Source organism: Protopterus annectens, chromosome 9.part0 (assembly GCF_019279795.1).
Source record: "Protopterus annectens isolate FY-2018-M chromosome 9.part0, PAN1.0, whole genome shotgun sequence".
Lineage (NCBI taxonomy): Eukaryota > Metazoa > Chordata > Ceratodontiformes > Protopteridae > Protopterus > Protopterus annectens.
Window position 1 is genome coordinate 817665147 of NC_056743.1, and position 22302 is coordinate 817687448.

General features: G+C 44.4%; 1 protein-coding gene across 1 annotated transcript in view; it reads left to right on the plus strand.

The window, feature by feature from the left end:
• The window catches only part of LARP4 (La ribonucleoprotein 4), a gene marked incomplete in the record, with an annotated part of 1458174 nt that overhangs the window by 608285 nt on the left and 827587 nt on the right, over positions 1–22302 (plus strand). Inside the window, 1 exon segment of the mRNA XM_044083476.1 lies at positions 13315–13418. Within this exon segment, the coding sequence (XP_043939411.1) occupies positions 13315–13418 (104 nt within the window).

The following is a 22302-nucleotide window of genomic DNA, read 5'->3' on the forward strand; positions in this document are numbered from 1 at the left end:
AAGCTATTTTGCTTTGGCCAACAGGTGGCAATATCTGACACTGTTCCACCCATTACTTTGTTTCACAAGTCTGTTTTTTGGTAATATGTAGTTCAAAGTAAATTCGAATAAAATTAAATTGAGTGACATAGCTTTTTAAAAGTATACTTTTAACTTGTTGGTACATTGAATATTAAATTGAAATACAACATTCCTCAGACCCCCAGCCCTGATGAATGTGGTGCAGATGTGCAAAACGAGCAGCACCAGAAACACTAGATCCAGGGATCTGACCTTCATTTGTGACTTCATCAGAATGTGCTGAAAGAGATGTGTCCTAAAGGATCCCCCGTACTGTAGAATAGGTTACTCATGCATGTAAAACCTGAGTTCATCCCTGACCCTATTCAAACAAAACTTTAACTGGATGGAAAATCGTAAATTTAACCCAGGTCTGACCCCACATCCCTTGTAGACAGGGGCAATCATTAAGAAAAGTATTATTCTAATACCCCTCCCCACAAATCCATTGTTTACCTTTCTGCTAACTTCCTTCCCCAGCCTTACGGATGCCCATAATTCTCTGGATCCAAATGGCTTTAGGGTGTGCAGCTAGGCTTGTAATGCCCCTAGTGGTAGTTAGCTTAGTAATAACCTATGAGCCTGTATCTTGACAAATCAACTAATCATGCATACTAATTTTAATAAAACACTGTTTATATTAAATTTGTGCCTCATGCAATAATTTATTCATTTAAGCAGTTAAGTCTAATATAATTGTATATTACTTGCATCTTAGCAGTTAAAATAGATTTAAAAGTATGTTAAAAGAAAAAAAATACTGTAGTGATTTTTTTTTTTTTTTTTTTTTTTTTTTTTTTTAATAGTGGTGTATTGTTCTTGTTACTGAATGCTGTGATATTTAACATATTGCCTCTCAACCAGGCTGTGATTTGTAGTAAAAATAAGGTGAAAGGCAATGCAGGTATTAACATCTGTTCCCTTAATGTTCGAAATGCTATTTATGAAGAAGCTTTACAGTGGAAATAGACTCATGCTTACCCCAGTTCCCCCCACCCTGGTTTTGGTTGCCCTGTCACCAGTCATGAATCCACAGTTAATCATTGATAAGTTGTCAATCTTGCCTTCATTCTTGCTGGATGGGTTTGGAGCCAACCTTCGGCTGTGACTCTGCCTATACTAAAGCTCGAGAGCTATTTATACTGGCTCGAGGCTACCCTATATCCCATAATGCTAGGCGCTAACTACCCAGATCTCGTTTGCCGCTTACAGCTGCGAGGTGCGTTTATTACCGGATCTTCAGGTTAGAAGTTTTCATTCAAAAAATTGCTATCTTTTTAGTCTGGGGTTTTCTTAGTTTTAGTTAGCGACCATCCCATTAGCTTCCCATTCATAGCTAATCCCCCTTCTGGTTCCTTTTTAATCCCTTTTAAGACCTTTTTTAATTTCTTTAGTTATAAGGTCAGGCCTTTGGGCCTATTCTGCCTTGTCAGTTTATTTTTGTGTGCGACTGACTTTACTGTTAATAGGGTGTGTGTGTGTGTGTGTGTGTGTGTGTGTGTGTGTGTGTGTGTGTGTGTGTGTGTGTGTGTGTGTGTTTAATTTTTTGTTCTTAAGATGTCAAAAGACACCAGGGTGTCAGGCTTCAAGAAGTGTGACTCGTGCTATCAGAAAATGTCGCTGACAGACTGTCACACTTGTGTTTATTGCCTGGGCCCTCTGCACCTGCAGGACTCTTGTTCGGTCTGTCATGCGTTCAGCCCAAGAGTCCTGCAGGAGCGCAGAAATAAGTTGATATTGAGGGGCTTGTTAAAGCCTGAAGGTTCCCCGACCAAATCTTCGGGGAAGCCCTCAAAGCCATCTAAGCTGTCTGCTCAGAGCCTTCGACTGGTGGTTCTCGAACTGCTGTCTCATCGGCTCTGGCTGGAGCCGATGTTTCCAAGACACAGTCTTCATCATCGGCTCCGGCTGGAGTCGATGGTCCTCAGATTCAAGCTTCTACATTGGCTCGAACCGGAGCCGATTATTCCGGGACTCAGTCGGTGCCGATAGTGGTGTCGGCGCCGTCTGCCAGCTGTAAAGGTCCAGAGCTCCATCCTTGGAGTCTGTTCACTCTGCTCCGAGGTCTCCTTTACTCTCGGAGCAGAGTCATCGAACCCATTCCTCCAGGTCTTCCAGGCTCTTGGACCACGACCTCGAGAGGGTGGTTAGTAGACTTAAGTCTCAGGCACTAGCCCAAATAGCCGCCCTCAACAGACAGTGGCTATCCCCACCCCATCTTCGATTCCTCCTCCGACTCTTCCTCTGAGTTCGGAGCAGGAGCTTGTGGGAGCCGTGGCCGTCGACACGTCGGAGCTGATACCTCACATTTCAGCTCCGTCTGCTCCTGTCTCTTCCATGGTCCCATCCTTGGAGGGATCTGGGCGCATGGACTTACTCGTCGGCCCCGTGGGGGAGAGTGGCATCAGACCCTTGTCCGACCCCGTTCTCCCTCTCGGAGCTTCATCGCTGGTAAGTTCTGCCCCGACATCGGCTTCGGAGCCATCCCTCTCTGTGCCGGGAGGGGTCCTTATCTCTTCGGAGCGGGGACCTTCTACTCTGCCTGATAGGGGCGCCTTCGAGGTCATGAGGAGCGTGCTGGCCCCTCTGTCTGCTCCACGGTCAGCTCTCTCAGCTCCTCCCTGTGTAGTGCCTGCTGCGGTCTCTACCCACCCTCTCATTCCTGACTGTAGAGATCCAACGCCTCAGGTTTCCCCATTGGGAATATCCTCCTTCTGAGGTTTCCCCTGATCCATCAGGGGAACCCCCTCGGAAGAGGAAATGTAAGAGGAAGCATGTGGACTCCCCTGAGTCAATCACATCGGATACCGACTTGGATGAGTTGGAAGGGTCCCCATGGTCCACCTCTGAGGATGTCTCCTTTTTAGGCATCCTTGAAATCCTGAAGCAGAGGGGGAACTGGTCTACCCTTAACCCTTCCGAGGACGAGTCAGTTTACCTAGAGGCTTTGGCTCTCGCCCTTCCACCTCCTGGGTGTCTCTGCCTTTCGACCCCCTCATGGAAGTGGTGGCGCGGAAGGCGTGGACGGCCCCTGACACGATGGAACCTACCCCACGGAGGCCTTCCAAATTTATTACAGCCCCTTCGGACAAGCAGTTTTTAGCCAAGGGTGGTCCCGGTTGATGCCGTGGTGGTGGCTGCAGCCACTAAGAAGGAACTGGCTGGTCCTTCAGTACCTGTCCATCCTCCTAACAAGAAGTCTAGGACTATGGATAGGCACGGCAATTGGATGTGTTCTTCAGCGACCTTTGTCATGCGTTCGCTGAATTATTTGTGCCACTTCACCCGCCTTCAAAGAGACATGCTTAAAGAAGTGGGTGAGGTCTTACAGGATCCAACAGCTGCGGCGTCTCAAGACAAAATAAATTCCCAGCTGGCAACCCTGAATTCCATTGTCAACTCCTTCCATGCGGCTTATTTCCTATGCGGCCGATGGGGCGAGTAGGGCTGTAGGCACAGGCGTGTCTTTAAGGCGTCACGCCTGGATGCGGCTTTGTAACTGTGCAGACCCCTTTAAGGCGTCCTTTACTAACTCCCCCTTTGAAGGTTCAGCTTTGTTTGGACCTCAGGTGAAGGATACTTTGACCCGATACGAGCAAGAAGGCAAGACTCTCTCTGCTGTGGGAGTCTGTTTTTCCACCCCGTCTAGACCATACCCTAAGGGTCAGAAGGGTGGGAAGATGAGGTTCCGTAAACCACAAGAGGTCGCGCCTGACGCAAGAGGTCAGTTCCCCTCTAGAGGCAGGGAGGGGAACAATAACAGACGCCGCCCCAGGGGCAGAGGAGGTCCGCAAAATCAGGGTAGCAGAGAGTCTCTTTCTGACAAACTCTTCCAGCATCCCTGAGAAGCTGCCCGACTGTCCGCCTTCGGAGGCAGTCAGTGGAAGGTTATCACTATACCCAGAAGCCTGGCTTTCACTCACCCAAGACAAATGGGTACAGTCGATCATATCCGAGGGTTACAAAATTCCATTTATCCACACCCCAACTCAGCCAAAAGGACCCCCTTCCAGACGTTCCACCCAGTCTAAGGGAACAAGCAGTACTAGAAATATCAAAACTGCTAGCAAAAAGAGCCATCCAGCCAGTCACAGCAGACCAACAAGGATCCGGAATCTACTTCAAGTTCTTTTTGGTACCAAAAAAGACAGGGGACTGGAGACCCATTTTGGATCTCAGCAGACTAAACAGGTCTGTAAGAAGAACGAAGTTCCGGATGGTCACGCTATAGTCCATTCTACCCTTTCTGGGTCAGGACGATTGGATGTGCTCAGTTGACCTACAGGATGCGTACTGCCACATCAAGATGCACAGGCGCTCCAGGACATTTCTCCGCTTCCGGCTGGGAACCAGTCATTATCAGTTCAGAGCCCTGCCCTTTGGTCTCACTACAGCCCCCCAAGTGTTCACCAAATGCATGGCAGTGGTTACGGCTCATCTGAGATATCAAGGATTCGAGGTGTTTCCATATCTAGACGATTGGCTCCTCACTGCCACCACCAGGCCTCAACTTCTCCGCTCCAGAGATTACACCATTCATACTTGCAAAGGGCTAGGTATCTCCATAAATTTCGAAAAGTCTGCATGGTCGCCTTGTCAGTCTATTACCTTCATAGGCGCCACCTTGGACACAGTCCGGCTTTCCGCAAAACTGACCGAACAAAGAGTTCTAGATATTCGCAGGCATGTTCACATCCTTCAGAACAACAAAATACAAGCCAGGTTTGTCCTGAAGGTATTGGGTCTCATGGCGGCAGCCATTACTCTACTTCCCCTAGCTCGCTTTCATATGTGGATCCTTCAATGGATGCTTTTTTCGTAGTGGTCCTTTCAACAGCTTCCAATGTCACACAACATTTTAATAACCCTGTCTTGCAAGAAACACCTTTCTTGGTGGATGGTCTCCCCTCAAGTCCTTCAGGGCAGACCATTTGTTCCTTCTCCCCTGGTCGCTACGGTGACAATGGATGCCTCCCTGATCGGGTGAGGGGGGGGGGGCATTTTCAGGGTATGACAGTCCAGGGCACATGGCAACCTTTCGAGTGCCACCTGCACATAAATGTCTTGGAGATGAGAGCAGTACTTTTAGCGTTGCAAGCCCTTCAGGTCTCTCTTCCCATCGGGACTGTTGCAGTTCAGACGGACAATATGTCCGTAGTGTGGTACATCAACAAGCAGGGCAGAACCAAGTCCTATACCTTGTGTCGAGAGGCTCTCAGACTTTGGCAGTGGGTGTTCTCCTCTCAGCGGCTTCTGATAGCAACGCACATCCCCGAGAAGTTCAACATCATAGCGGACAGGTTGAGCAGAGCCATTCTCATGCCTCACGAGTGGTGTCTCAAACAAACAATAGTGGAAGAAATTTTTCAGAAATGGAGTCGACCTTGCTGCGACCTTTTTGCAGCACCTCAAAACAGCAAGTGCCACGACTTCTTCACTCTCTTCCCGGCCACCCCCCCAGAGACGCTCTAGTCCACGATTGGCCCCGGGGACTTCTGTATGCCTTTCCCCCCTTTCCATTAATCACTCAATTGATTTAGAAAGCTACCGCCGTGAGAGCCACTATGATCCTCATTGCTCCTTACTGGCCTCGTCAGATATGGTTCCTGTTCCTGCATTGTTACCTCTTGGGGCAGCCCTGGCATCTGGACGCAGTGCCAGATCTTTTGACCCATCAGTCGGGACAGCTGCACCACTCCCTCCAATCTCTCAACCTCACAGCTTGGTTGCTCCAATTCCAACCCTAGCCAGGCTTCCCCTTATTTCCCATTCTGTGTGTGACATACTTATAGCTTCCTTAAAGTCATCCACCAGGAGGATTTACGCCAGCAAGTGGAAGCATTTTTCCTTCTGGGCAGGAGCTAGAAATATAGATCCTTTTACTGCCCCTATCCAATCAGTCCTAGACTTCCAAGCCAAATTGTTTCACTCAAGGTCTTCTTCCTCCACCATCAGAATACAGTTAGCGGCTATTTTGAACTTTCATGCAGGCCTTTCGGACTCCAGTATCATGTCCCATAAGCTTTGTAAAACCTTTCTCAAAGGTATCTTTTTGCTTAAGCCCCCAATCAGGGACCCCCCCACTGCAGTGGGACTTAAATTTGGTTCTAACCTCTTTGATTCTTCCCCCCTTTGAACCTGCGGCTTCCTGCTCCCTGAAATTGCTATCTTGGAAAACTCTTTCTGGTCGCCATAACATCTGCGAGAAGAGTGTCAGAACTTCACGCCCTTTGCATTTGTCCACCTTATCTAGTTTTCCATAAAGACAGTGTGTCCCTCAGGGCTAATCCGTCCTTTTTACCTAAGGTTTCTTCTGAAGCGAACCTAAGCCAGACTATTTATCTTCCAGTTTTCTTCCCCAACTACTCCAACAGAGCGGAACAAAAACTGCACTTTCTGGACGTTCGTCAACTCCGTTACTATTTGGATAGAACCAAGCAAACTAGGAAATCTGAGCAGCTCTTCCTTTCTTATGCAGCAGGTAAGAAATGCCTTCCAGTTTCCAAAGTAACCCTTTCTAGATGGCTGGCATCTGTGATCACTTCCATCTATCTGCTCAGATGCCAAAAGCTACAGTCAAGGCCCAGGGCTCACTCAACCAGAGCATTAGCCACCTCAGTAGCTTTTCAGGCTAGATTACCAATAGATTCCATTTGTGCGGCAGCCACTTGGGCCTCTCCTCATACCTTTATCTCTGATTACAAATTAGACATGGCCTCCAGAAGCCGGGCTAATTTTGGTTCCACCATTTTCAAGAGTCTGTTCTGATGAGCCATGCAGGGTGAAGGTGGTAGGGACGCGGTCCCATCCAGCAAGAATGAAGGCGAGATTGACAACTTAACATTGAGAAGTTATGTACCTACCATAACGTTCCATGTTGGTTGTCTTCTCGCCTTCTTTCTTGCGTCCCTCCCCCCATCCCCCTAGCCTGGACAGACCTAAAGGATCCTTGGGGATGATCTTGCCTCAGCTTGACCCCTAGGCTATCCCTTCTGGTAGCTATTTGTCTAGGTGACTTTCTAGTGAGGTTCCTCTCCTCCTTTTGTTGGAGAACTAAACTGCTATGGTTTTCAGCTGTCAAACGAGATCTGGGTAGTTGGCGCCTAGCATTATGTGATATAGGGTAGCCTCGAGCCGGTATAAATAGCCCTCAAGCTTTAGTATAGGCAGAGTCGGAGCCGAAGGTCGGGTCCGAACCCATCCAGCAAGAAACAAGGCGAGAAGAAGAAAACTAACATGGAACGTTATGGTAGGTACATAACTTCTCATTTTTGACATTGAAACTGAAGTGTATAATTCACAATAGCTTAATGTTTTTTCCTTCCTCCCCTTATACCAGCACCACCTTTCTCTGTTAGCTTAAAAAACACAAGTCCATAACCCTGAGCAGATGTATGTGGATGTTTTTGATAGCTAGCTGTAGCATGGCACAGTTTGTTTCCTAAGTCGTATGGAAAGTGCAGTCTTATGAGCCCAGCAGATGTTTTTATTCCAGTTAGATAAAACTGGAGGCAGTAGTATGGTCTGTGTTTTAGTCATGATGATCATAAACCTCCCAGTTTCTTTTTTACATGGGGCCAGGGTGTCGTGTAATTTTTCACCACCTTGCTGGATTCATTACCACTCTTCTTCGAGAGTCATGCCTGACTGTTGCAGACTCTCTCTCACAGTGCATCCATCTCTTTGCTTGGGCGTGTTAGTTTCCTCTTGCACTGTTCCTGTCTGTCTCAAATCTTCAGGTTGTCTGGTATTAACCTGCAGCTATATATTTGTGTGCGTAAAAAGTGCTGTTGAACCAAGGTTTAAAGTTCTGTTCACTTTCTACAGCTACATATAGTTTTATAATGTTGGCATTGAGGTGCAAATCCTTTTTTCAAGCCATCTCGCCTGAAATTGTCCTTCTGGTATGAAGATTTTGCAATGCAGAATGATTATTAAGGTACACATTTGGAAGCTTGGGAAACTCTGGAAAGATATCAAGTATTTAATTCATGTACTAAGCTGTGAGCAGGGCAGATTTGTGATGTTTAAAACACGTGAATTCCTTTTGTGCAAACATGCCCAAACATGAATCTCAGTTATATACAGAGGTTATTTTATTAAATTCAACAAAAATGTAGATACCAGTATGGTGTTGATGTAGTTAAGACTACCTGTATGACAGTAATACTTTCAGTTTTGTGAGAGTGGTGCATTGGGTGCATCATTTGGGGCAACTTCTACACAACCTAATGTTTGGAGACGTGCTTGATTTGAGTACTAATTCTTTGCTAGAATGTGTCAAAATGGAGCTCTTTTTAGTGGAGCACTTGACAAGGTTTTCAGTCTGGATCCGCCATCCGAAAATAAATAAGTATAAGACTGGAGTAGAAGGGGAAAACCATTCAATGTATTGAGTAGCTCATTCTTTCTTAAGCTTCCAAGTACAGCAGGAAACCTTTTAAAAGATGCCTGCCCCAAGAAAAGGAAAAAAAAAATCCTAAAAGTTTGAGTCTGCTGCAAGAAAAATGGCAAGCAGATCAGGATACCTTTTGAGGAAGAATTCAAAGCCATGGCACCCAAACTGCCAATTATGACTCAGGCTTTCTCCTTTCCCTTTCTTAGCCTAGTACCAACCTATGAACCTATCTGCCCTAGGGCCTTATACAAGTCTAGCCATAGAAATTCTCTGGTTATTTCTTCCTACACTATTTACTTCCCTGGACCCCTGTCTAGCAAGGGCGACTTACGTGATTCCTCGGGTGAATTTCCTTTATCCCATCCAATCAAGGTTCCTTTTGAAGAGGGCCAAAGAGTCGCTCTGCTTGACCTGTATGGGCAGTCTATTCCAGAGTCTGGGGAGTCTCTGGGTCAGGAATCTATCCCTCCAGCATGTTTTGTTTTTTTGTGATGACAAGACTTAGATCCCTGGAGCGTGTGGCTCTGAGGGATTGGGATTTCTTTAAGTTTAGCATGTCCAACAGCTCTGGGTTTGACATGGCCTTGTATGTTAAGCAGAGATCACCTTGGAGTAGACTATATGCGACAGAGTATAGCTGGAGTTTTTTAAGGCGGTTAGCATAGGGCATCTGCTTTAGGCCTGTGATTCTTTTAGAGAGGTATTTCTGCGGCCTTTCCAGTTGTTGCAGATGTCTTGAGAGGTACATACCAAATGGGGCGTTGTATTCTATAATAATATATAATGGCACCCAGACGAAACCGCTTTGACTCAGTCAAGCTTACCCCCCCGACCCCTCTATTGCAGCAAGGATTTTAGTCTCTTGGGCCTGTTTATAAAAAAAAAAAATGGGTAGATTACCAAGACTGTTGGATCCGATGTCTTTACCATCTGTTCTTCAGTCATGGGTTTCATATTGTAAGGCAAGGACACAGACTACAAATTTTAAGCAGACTGAAATTCTTAGAAAGTGTTCTTGATGTTCTTCATGAGATCCCTGTAGCAGTAGTTATTGCAGTATGAAACAAATCCTGTGAAGGATACCTTACTTCCTGCCAGTTCTCATAGCTTCAGGTTCCTTTCTCATACAGTATACTTGTACCAGCAAGTCTTCTAGCATTAAAAGCAGAAGACTGACTTGTGGCTGCACCAAAACTCTGAACTTACTTGCTGTTAGCATGCTTATGCAGACTCTTACCGCTTTTTATCTTGCGGTACGCATAAGCTCTTGGACTTAAGGCATGTAAAAACGCTGTTGGGAAGCATTCTGATTCCTATCAAGATTTTTTTTCAAATATTTGCTTATTTCTGTCAGAAAGGGCAAATGTAATTGTAGTCTCCAAATTCTGTTTCAAGACTCCTGCTCTTATGTCTTTTATTTGGGACTAGAACATAATCCGATCATTCTGTATTTGTTTACCCAAATAAATAAAATACAGGCTTTGGGTTCCTTGCTCAGTTGTAGGAGACAGCAAAATGAAAGTTGCTTGTGGGATACTCCCTTCAGTTTTTAACTTGGTCTGTTTTCTGTTCTGAAGTCTCTGTGTCATTTTGGTCATTCTGGTTCTGTATTTGAATGTGTGACTGGGCATTCGTGTATACATTTTCTTTCACTTCAGTTTTGTATATAGGTAAAGTGGGGATTGTTAAAGATTTGTCCCTTTGCCACTTTGTCTGGATAATGGAGTAGAAATGCAGTTAAGGGATCCTGTTGGTGGACACTGATGTTCAACAGGGGATTCTTGGGGTAATCCTATCCTTGATTTTTTTATGTTCATAGTAGAACAGTTGAAGCCTGGCTCAAGCAGTATCCAAGAGCTTCATTTGGAGAGAGTGGTGTAAGTGATGCCTGTGCACTGGCCCAGCAATCAAGGATCCTCAGTCCTCACCAACACCACCAGTGAGGGGCGTCCCTATAGGGAAAGAATAAGTACACACACAGTGAAGTACAATTTCCCTTAAGAGCACACAGAGATCACGGTCAGTCTTGGGCTGGTTTCTCCCTTTCTCTCCAGGTCCCCAGTAAGACTCACTACTGACACAGCTATAGGGTCCAGATCTCAGCCTAGTGGGCAAGCTAAAGCCTCTAGCACCCTCTCTGTCCAACCATTGCTTTGTGTCCCTGCCCAAGTAGCTGACACACACACTTTGAGAAGAGTTGTATACAACCACACAGACATTACTGGAGAAGGCTGGCACAGGTTCCCTCCAGCTTTCCTTTTACCCAGACTATTACGGTAGGAATCACTGCCACCACCCACTAATATTTATCAGCTACCAAAAGGCCCTTATCAAAGGGCGTCTAATTCTACTGTGCAATATTATTATTCAAATGGTAAGTGTGACTGAACTGTCAAGACTTATTGGAGTGGCTTGGCCAGTATCACTATATACATGCAGTGTATTCTAGAGCTTAAATTATCTCTACACAAAACCGCCATAGTTGAAAGGTTTAAAAATATTTAATAAATAAAAACACAAGACAATACTTCTTACTACACAGTGCTAGTCAAGAGTTCAGAGATCACAGAGAAATGCTTAAAATAATACAGTACAATAGTTCTGACATCAACACAGAAAAGCAGTCTAATCTTCCCAATTCCTAGCTATTTCTAAGAGAAACAGTCTAAGATCCTACTTAAATACAGACAGGCAGAGTGGTGAGTTGGATACTCTCAAGATAAATGCTCAAATGCTGTCATTCTTTTTGTCCTTAAATTGATAATACAGTATCACTGATTCATTTCAGAGTACAGCATTTCTTTCTGGTTCCCATGCTAACCTTGCAGCTGATCAGGAAGCCAGAACAATAAAAGAAATTATATATGCAAATTATAGCCATTAACTCTGGCCTCAAAACAATAGACAGAATGGCTTTATCTAGACATCTTGTCTCAGAGTTTTTGCATCAAAGAATTAACTTGTCAGCTTTGTTACAGCAGTGTGCACTGTTACATTTTTGCAGTTTCACATCTTAACAGAATTTTCTTCCATTTAAGAGAACAAGCCTGTGGCTTATATTAATATTTACAAATGACAGAACTGGCTAGTCTGGCAGTCTTCATCTATCTTCCCAGTGTATGTTATGTGGAAGTGCATGTGCAGGTTTGCTTTCTTGAAATTTTGGAGTGAAAGATTTGCACTTAATGTGGTAAATCCTGGCACCGGTAAAGTCGGGACTTTCAGTCCACATCTAAAGATGAAGGGATGTGAATGGATTTATTCTAGCTTTGGTGTTGTAGGGTATTCTCTCTCTCTCTCCTTAATGTCTTCTTTCACCCCACTCTCCCCCAAGTGGCTGGCATTGAGAGCACCTTATGGCATCGTTCTGTTTGAGATTGGGTTGATCAGAGGCTGTCAGGGCAGTTGAGTAGCAACCTTAATGACTGGGCATTGTGGACTGAGAGTCTTAACTGTGGTAACAGGGTCACATTCACGGGCGTGTGGATAGTTTGGGTGTATGGAAGTTCTAGCATGGTTGGGCCATCATGATAGTGGGGTCTATACCACGCCTTGGAATGACATGTTGGGTAAAGAGATGTGAATATTTTTACCTGATGCTTATTTGCATTTGTTTATCAAGTTAGTCCGACAAGGTCAGCAAAGTGGGACCCCCTTTCAGCAGAGGCTGGTGGGAAGGCTCCTTTGTAAGCTATGAAAATTATGTACTTGCTATCTGATATTGAGATTTCGGCACTCAAAATGCAAAGCAGTGCCAACAATCCCCCAAAAAAGACCAGAACTACAGAACAGCAAATAATAAACTTCTCTCTTCTCCTCCTTTAAACTTCCATTTCTGTAGAAAGGGCAAGCCCCCCAACACCAGCCAAAGTTATATATACAAAGTTGAGATTTCCATACCTCTGAGAAAAGGGAATGTTCTGGGAAATGACCATCTTGGACTTTGTATATTTAAGTCTCCATGTTTCAAATGGTTACCTAATCTGGAATCTGTGTGGAATGTAAAATCTTCCTTAACTAACCCACCACCTTTTTGGATTGATGACATTTCTACTATGCATATCCTTTCTTTTTCTGCAGTACTAGGTGTTTATGTTGTGTGTTTGTATGAGGTCACAGCCCTTGAATGGCAGACACTGCGCAGCACTGTTATTTCAATTTGTGATACAAACATTGTGGCATTCTCTACAATGATTATGTAGTTCAAATTTTTTGCCGGGAAATTAACTGAAACAGTAAGATGCAACTCTTCTTTACTTGTTCAGTTTAAAAGAATTTTCTCATATTTAAATTTACCATTACTCTCAACTGCAAGTTAAGTGGTTAGAAGATTGGCACTCAGTTATTTGACTTCTGGCAGATGGGAATGGGCTATTGAAGCCTGAATTCTCCAGGCAGATCTCTTGTTATGGTAAGTACTGAACGTGCATTTTATTTTCGATTTGTATTTACTATAGCAAACAAGATGGGTTATTTTTCTGTCCATCTCTGTATGCAGGTTAAGCACCAGTGTCTTAAGTGTGATCATTAACTATAGGGAGGTAGTTGAGGTTTTGCCCCCATTGGGTGGTGTTCAGCGTACTTTGAATACTGACTGGTAGAAGAGGTATTGGCTAAATAACTGGTCAACATGGCCAACTCTTGGTGTAGTACAGGTCCTTATGATACTGAGCTATAAGAATTTAGTGTCCTACAAGTTTGGTGAGTATTTCCCTGTTTGTGCATTAGGTTAGAAAGGTATCATTTTTAACACGCTGTAACATGGTAGTTGTAACTTTTTTTAAAGTAAATGTTTACAGCTTTTTGCATCTCCCAGTGTAAACTTTAATGTGAATGAAATGTTCATCATCTTCTAGCATCCCCTATGGTACAGGTTGATGAAAAAGGGGAGAAGGTGAGGCCTAACCACAAGCGATGTATAATAATACTGCGAGAGGTTCCGGAAACTACACCTGTTGAGGTAAGAAGAAAACTCAAATGAGTAGTAGTTATTGGACACGGTGATATGACTATAATTGTTTTGTGCTTGCTTTAAAAATTCTTTTTCAGAATATCTGGTCTTTGAGTATGTGTGTATACTTTGCAGTGGCAGCACCTTACTCTTGCTTTAAATTGATATGAGCTCCTAAGAAGAAAGACTCTTCCGTCCTTGTGCAAATGTATTGCATTATAGCTCGTCAGAGAAAGGTGGCTTATGATTTTAGTGTAGCCTTTTTTTTTTTTTTTTTTAACAGTCTACATTTTATGTTGCAGAGACTTTGGAAGATCATTAAAGCAACCTGTTGCCATTGTATGACCGGTGATAATTACAGCTTACATTCTATGCAACTTGTTTGGTTACAGGAAGAATAAAATTAAAAATAAAAAGACTAAAATATCTAGGACCTGATGCATATTGGGGTGTCCATCAGCACAGGTTTCTTTTGCTTATGTTTTCTCTTCTTGCCAGTTCTGTGGTGTAGAGAAAATAACTTTTACAGCCTTTGGTGATTTGAGTCTGATATGCAACTTAGTCTTGATATAGGTGGCAGTGGAGGAACATTTTGCCCAGCCTGGGGAGAAAGTGTCGTTGTCATGCTCCAGTGAGTGGAGACTTGCAAGTAGCGTACAGCCAGTGCATGGAGAACGCACTGTAATGATGGTAGGCCTGATGTCACGTGCAAAGGATTGAGCAAGAGTGAGGGGTTAAGGAAAGTCCCTGTAGTGAATGCAGGTGTTCATGTCACAACCAGGGTTCTGATTAAGGTCATAAATGTGCCACCCTCATTTGCCTTTATTCTGGTGATGGCGCATAACAGCCCTCTTGAACATCTGGCTGGTTATTGACCCTGTACAATACTAGGCATGCATTATGGTGAAATAGATCAGCTGATGTCTTGGATGACAGGCACACAAGTCAAGAGAAGTATAAAATAAAATAGAACTGCGGTGGTAGTGCTGCAGTAGCATTGTCGCCTCACAGCAAGACGTCCTGTTCGATTCTCAGCTAGAGCGTCTTCTGTGTGGAGATGTACGTGAATGGGCGTTCCTTCGTTGAAGGTTGTGCGTTAGGGCCGGCAACTCGGCATGTAGAAATCTTCTGCCAATCATTAGCGTACCAGAGTTCCGCTGTGGCGACCCCTAACTGGGAAAAGCCAAAAGACGCAACAAGTTGGTCACCTTGTTTATTTGTACAAGTCATTCCACAGCTTCATTTTTCATGTCTGCTGTGTGATTCATAATTTGTTGCATCTGGTGCAGTGGTGCTACAATTTGCATTGTTGCCTTACAGCAAGAAATTCTCTGGTTCGATTTTCTGCTGGGGTACCTTCCGTGTGGAGTCTACATGTCCTCTCTGCATTTGCATGGGTTTCCTCCAGGTACTCCAGTTTCCTCCCATGTTACAAAGACATGCATCTGGGGCACTTCTCCCTGGGCCTTTGCTGAAAATTGGCTCATTTTGAAGTCTGACTTTCCTGGTAAACAAATGTTAAATAAAATTAAAATCTGAAGTGAAGTAGTATCAGACTACAAAATTAATTGACTTGTTAGTCTGAAGATTGTTAGGAATTTTCTCTTGTATTAATGTTTATCTTTGGAATGAGGGTAACGCCTGTAATTCATAACTTTTGGGTTTAGCCACCTTAAACTCTGGTTAAGAAGGTAGAGTATTTTCTTCCACATGGTCTATGCTGACTTTACTTCAACGTTACATGGAACATTTTTGGTATGCTAGGTATTAGTGTAGTCAGCTTTGCTCACAAAGTTTCTACTTCTCTCTGATCTCGATTTGCTTTACATATCTGTACTGGAGTTTTTTTTTTTCAGTTTTTTACGGTCTTTAGTCAAAACTGGAATTCTAAACTGTGGTTTTGGTTGGTGAGGGTCCCTTTCAGTGCAACAGGTAACTGTTCATCATCTTGTGCCTTTTTCAAAATGGATCCCATGGAGTTTAGTAGGTAGCAAAATAAAACAGGTAGTCAGCAAATGTGACTATATTAAAGCAGCAAAAGAGCTTAAAAATGTATGCCATCTACTTCCACTTGACTGCCAAGGAGAGTACCAGCAGTCAAATTACTCTTCAATAAGTGATGTGAAGGTGTTAAAAGTACCAACATTTTTTATGTTGGTCTGGGTAGAAGGTTGACAAATAGTAGCATTGTTGGTGGTACCCGTACTTGTTCTATTTGGCTACATTGGATCAGCAGTGGGTGATCTTACTGCATCAGCAGTTGTGTGTAGGTTTGTCAGCATGGTGGGTTGACAGCAGAGAGGGACTATCAATTTATTTTTATGTTGCTTTTAATTTGACTTTTTAGAAGTAATTATATCATATGCCGTAGAAATTACTGTAGCTTGCTGTTCAGTTTTTAAAGTTCTGCACACAATGTGAAATTTATTTATGGTAGACCCCCTCACAAGTAAATAAAATTAATCTTCTGCTTTAGTATAGCTTTATTTTCAGACAAAGAAATTTTATATTGTGAAGAAAGTAATGAAACAGCAGTCACCTTTGTTGGAACAGTGTCTGTTGATAAGTCTCAGAATGAACTCTTCTTGGGGGTGAATGAGAATAAAAAGAAAGCGCTGAGAGTGCCTTCCCCGATTACTGTAGTGAAGAAGAATATTTTTCTGTGATGCAGAATTGTCATGAGTGTTCATTTAGTCTTTCAAGAGTTTTTTTTAATAACGGTTAACATTTATGGGAAGTGTTAATCTGAGGTAGTTTACTTCATTTGGTCTTCAACCTTTGGGAATATGGATCCGTATCTGATCCGAGCCAGCAAATATTACTAGCATCAGCTCAGTGCTCCAGACTCCTCCCCTTACCCATAATACACCTCCACTGCCTTCCATCCCCAGATCTCATTTGCTGCGATTTGTTATACATCGTGTCTTCAGAGCTCCAGCTAGCAGTGTGTGATTTCTTACTGCAAGTTTAAAAAATTCTGTTTCTTTTAGCCTATCAAGGTTAATTTAGGTATCCTTACTTCCCTCCCATCGCTTTGGCGTATAGTGCAGGTTGTTTAGTTAGTCTGTGGTGCCCCTCCCCCTTTAATGTTGTCTCTCATCTAGTGTGGTGAGTGGGAGTGTCTCTGCTAGAGTAAAGAAAGTTTTTTTTGCCTGTCTTTTTAAGGCTTCTTTCTTTTCTCATAGGATGGCTGAAAAGCTTGTCTTTAAGCGTTGCACAGAGTGTGGCCATAAGCTCTCCCCAGCGGATGGCCACACTCTGTGTTGTGCTTAGGTGTGGCCCACATTAGTGTGGATTGCTCCATTTGTGTGGAGTTCAACCCCTGAGCTTTAAAAGATAGGAAGGCCAAGTTGACCCTCAAAGGTCTTTCACCTGCTACTTATCCTCCTTCCTCATCTTCGTCGTCAGTCACAGCGGCTGCTGTGACTGCCTCTCCCACTTCTTCTCTTCCTCTGGCCTCCCCTCCCAGTCTGGGACTCAAACTTCTGCATATAAGCCTGTGGCAGTGGAGCCGAGGAGAGATAGTAAACAGGAGAGAGAGTCGAAGATGAAGGAAGAGAGGAAGAGGTCCCCGGACCTCGCTTCCCTGAGCAAGTCAACACAGATCCGTGACTCCCCCTCTGCTCCAGTCTCTGAGGTTCTTCCTCGAGCCAGAGGAGGCACATCCAGTCTCCCGAGCCTCGGTTCCCTGACCCACCAAGTTGAAGTCTGTGGCCTCTTCATGGTCAACCCACTCTTTATCGAGTATGGATCTGGATAAGATGAGGCGCTTTATCTACACACAGATCCAGATGGGGGTCTTGCCAGCTCCCCTTCCTCTGGAGGGGGGAGCTCTCTTCCTATTTTTCAACCCATTTCTCCTACCCCGATCCGACCTTCGGCTTCAGAGTTTTTTCGGATCTGAGGTTGGTCTTGGTCAGGGGGTCAGCACCAATAGTCCATGTTTTCTCGACACCGACAGCTGCCTGGAGTGTCTGATCCGATTGAGTGGAACCTTTTCTTTTGGAGCTGATGTCGGGCCAGGTTCCCTCTGGTGCTCCGTCCACTTTCGGACCATCTCCGATTCTTGCGTCGGACCCAGGGAGTCCGGCCTCCTTATTAGCTTCCCAGGAGGGTCTGTTATTTTTCGGCATTCAGTGTAATAGAAAGGATAGTCTGCCGGATCGAGACCCCAGACTGTCCCCCTCGGACTCTTCCCAGACCCCCTCGTCTCTGTCTACGGTCCCCATTGTCTTACCAGAGTGACAGCCTGTGCTCAAAGAACCCCAAATGGTTCCCCCCAGGGGAACAGATTGCTTACGAGCACTCCCCTGAGAGCCCCACTGGAGATGTCGCGCAAGCATACGTGCAAGAGGAGGCACTTGGACTCCCCCGAGTCAATAACCAAGGACATAGATTTAGATGATGGGGAGGGCTCTCCAAGATCACCTTCCAAGGATGTCTCCTTTGGAGACATCATGGAGAGTTGTTCTGCCCCCAAGCTCTCCTAAGATGAGTCTGTGTTCCTGGAGGCTTTCGGCACGGACCCATCTTTTTCCTGGGTGTCCCCTTCCCGTGGATCCTTTAGTGGATTTGATGACCTCGCGGGCGTGGAAGGAACCAGGTACTGTGGAGCCTATCCCCAAGCCCTCGATAAGGTTTTAAGTCCCCCCATTGACAGGCCTTCCTGGAATAAGGGCTCCCCAGTGGACGGCATGGTGGTAGCAGCAAGCCACTAAGCGGGAACTATCACAGAAAAGTTCCTCAGTCCACCCTCCTGACTGGGAGTCACGGATGATGGACCGCCTAGGGAAGCGGGGTGTATGCTTCAGCTACCTTTTTGATCAGGGAGCTGAATTACTTGGTACAAGTAATAGACTACATTGGTGGCAGGATAGACGCACTCCAGTGCAAAGCATTCCTGACCTCAGAGAGTTCAAAACCTCAGGATGCATGTCTCCCTGATCTACCATTTTCACTTCCCGACAGCAGAATCAGTGTTGAGGGCACGAGGTTCGATGGCGGTGATCATAACTCTTCTTCTGTGTGCTTGGCTACACATGCAGATTCTTCAATGGACTCAACAGTTCAGTGGCCCCTGTTGGACTTCAGTATCTTATCCTAGCCACCTAAATCAAGTGTGTCTGTCGTCCCCCCTATGGTGGATGAGCTTTCCGGGCATTTTGGAGGGAAGACCCTTTGTTCCAGCCTCGGCCCAAACCACAGTGACCACAGATGCCTCCCAACTGGGGTGGGGTCTTTGTTCGGGCAGGGCAGTCCAAAGCCTGTGGTCCCCCATAAAGATCAGCTTGTATATCAGTGTCCTAGAGATGAGGACGGTTCTTCGAGCATTGCAGGCACTTCATTGGCACTTCATTCCTTTCTTCCTCTGGGGATGATTGCCATTCATGCAAACTACATGTCAGTAGTCTGTTATATCAGCAAACAGGGAAGGACCAGATTCTACCCCTGTTGTCGCAAGGCCATGAGAGTGCAGGAATGGGTGATCTCCACTGGTCGTTTTTTCATCAAATATTCCGGGATGGGCCAACGTTCTATGCGGACAGGCTAAGTTGGACCATTCTGATGCCTTACGAGTGGTCTCTGAATCTGTCAGCAGAACAGATGTTCAGCTAGTGGGTTCAACCTTGCTGCGATCTCTTCACATCTCCTTCCATTGCGAAGTTCAGCAGGTTTTTTGCTCTGAACCCCCTGCTGGAGAGTCCCCCAGAGATGCTCTAGTTCATGCTTGGCCTCCCGGTCTTCTGTATGCTTACCCGCCAGTACCTCTCATCCCGCGGTTTCTGCAGAAAGTCGGTCGACTGGGGAGCAAGGTGATCCTTATTGCCCCTTTCTGCACTCGCCAGATATGGTTTCCCTTCTTTTGGTCTCAACCTTCTGGCTCCACCTTGGACCCTAGATATACCATTCAGGATCTGATTTCACACCCATCGGGGGTGCCTCATCCGAGTCCAGACAGCCTGAAGCTCACAGCTTGGCTGCTCCAGTTCCCATGATTGCTAGGACTCCCGGACTTTCCTCCTCAATTAAATTTATTTTGGTAGCTACTCAAGTTTTCAACCAGAAAGGTTTATCGCAGCAAGTGGAAATGTTTTTCTTTCTGGGCCTCTCAGAGGAATTTAGACCCTTTCACAGCTCCTATTTCCACTATTCATGATAGCCTAGCTGATATTTTCCAGCATGGATGGCGCAGACAGTTACTGTACTTTCTTTTCAAAACTTTCTGAAAGGTATAACAAAGTGTACAGATTGACAACCCCCCCCAAAAAAAAAAATAAACAAAAGGTGCAGTTTACGCATAGGATCAACATATTTATGGTCTGGTGTGACATTCATCCTCCTCTCTCTTGATCCTCCTCTAACCACAGATTGTATCTTAACCTGCACACTTACTAGATGTTAGGGCCTTTAGCTTGTAAAGTTCCATTTTAGAGCAGAGACTGAAGTTTGCAAACCTCTGTGATTTCATTGATATTGTAAAAAAAAAAGTCACAACAGAGGACAGAAGTGTGCACACGCTGAAATGTGCATAGGGTGCTGTATGTACTTCATCAGGAGCTGACAATGGTAGATGTAATTTCGAGCTGTCATGAATTTTTCAGAAAAGGGTTAAAGATCTTGATTTAATGCACTGGTGGTAGCTTTGGTTGGTCAGTCACAGCAGGTGATATTCTTTTGGAAAGGAAATGCTAAACATTACTTTCATAAGTCCGAGACTAAAATTGAAGATCTGAATTGTCCACAAGATGAACTACAGTAAAGTGGATTTCAGCACACCATCTCCACACTTGCTATACAAGATAACTTGGAACTTCTCTACAACCAACTTACTGTTAACAAACCCCCTTATCTCATACAATCAGGATTCTCTACCCCCCCCCCCCATGTCCATGTCTCCAATCTAAGTAGTCCCTATGTATTAGTACCATTCTCCTAGGAAGCTTCATATACCCCTCCCCAAATTGGTAAACTTTTACATCCTCAGACTTGTATGCCTATACTTTCCTTGACTTCATTAATAGAAACTTGTTGGACCAGTTAGTCTGCACCCCGTTGGACCAGTTAGTCTGCACCCCAACTGGGGTGATGTTCCTTAATTGATCCTTACCAATATGGGTCAACTTTGCATCCCCACCAGTTTTAACTTCTTCCATTGTCAAATCATACACAAGTTAAGTCACGTTCACCATAACATTTTCTGTCTCAGTATTCAGAAGTTATGGAAAGGCCAGTTTACCAAAACTGAGTGACCTGGCTAAATTTAATAGCCACTTCCATCTTGATGACACCACTCATGCTTAATCCCTCACTGTCGAATTATGTGCACATGTAAATAGCTGTCTGTCCCCCTCAGAAATACAGTGGCAAATTCAGAAACAAACCATGTTGGAACCCTAATAAGCTGTATAATAAAATATAGTTCACAAAAATAGTTAACTCTCAAGATGCCAAAAATATTCTTATTAAATTAATTAAGGAACTCTGGACTCTGATCATGTCAAACAAAGCCTGATGAGATAAAATTTGCCACCCAGTCAAAAGATAGCTGCACATCCTTCTTTAATTGACAGATATCTCAGAAATGGTGCCCAGAAATGTGCAGAGCTAATAGTAGCTGTCACATATTCAGACACAGGACTTGAGCTAAATTTGTCCACTAATACAGTGGCTCAAGTTGCACCTTCTCCAATATTCTCGTATCCTGTACCCATGCCTTCACCACTCCCCCAAAAAAATGTTTTGAGGGGTTGTCTTATGGCCAAGAACACTAAATCTGTGGGGCCACGTTGCATATCAGGCTGCCCTCCTGGTTAGCCTTGAAACATGACCTGTCTGATCCCCTACAGAAGCTGTTTCTTATCATTCTGAAAACAGGCTTTATGCTAGATGAATGGAGGGCAGCATCAGTCATTCCCTTGCAAAGGGGGATGGTATTCATTGGACCTAGGTGGCTATAGTCTCGTAAGTCTGACAAAGCCTCATCTTTAAGGCTGTGGAAAATGTCATTATGGAATTAATACATTAGATTATAGGTAACCTGCAAACTCTTGGCCCAACCCAGTTTTGTTTTTTTTAAGGGCAGATCCTGCCTCCTTAACATGGTGAACTTAGAAAATAATACTGAAGCAATAGATGAGGCATAACGTAGCACACAGCATAGCTAGACGTTGCAATTGCATTCATCACCTTCCCATACTTGAATATCACAGAAAAACTATTCCAGATAAATGTCATTCCCTATGTAGCTTGTTGGATTGCAAACTGGCTCACAAGTAGAACTCAAAGTTAGGGTAGGTGTCTCTTGCTTCCTCCAAAAGGTCTGTTAATAGTGGTGCCACCACCAGGTTCTGTTCTTGTTTCACTCCTCTTTGGTATTTAAATTTCAGAGGTCAGAGTTAAAGTTAAGAGTTTGTTCCTGACCAAGCTTGCAGATGACTGCAAACGTGGTGCTGTCATAAATTCCCCAAAGGACATCAGGATCGTTTGAGGGCCTATCCCAAGTAAGTAGCTAGTGGCAAAGCTGTTGACTAAAACTAAATGCCAAGAAGTGTCAAACTATATCCTTTGGCTAGCATGATTATCCTTGTAACTCACTTTGCTAGTTAATCCTATAGTTCAGGTTTTGGGAACCCATGTCAACAAGGAGCTGACCTTTGAGTGCCATATATCCGTTGTTGTAAAGAAGTCTGTTTTTTTTTTTTTTTTTTTCATAGTCATGTAAAGGTATTGCGTCCAGGTCTGGGGATGTTATCATCCTACTGTAGACAGCACTCATTAGGACAGTCATTGACATGATGCCCCGTTCGGTGTGTACCTACAAAATATCCTAACAACTGTCGCAACTGGAATAACCATAGTACTTTCTCCTTTTTTTATAAATAGATTATATATT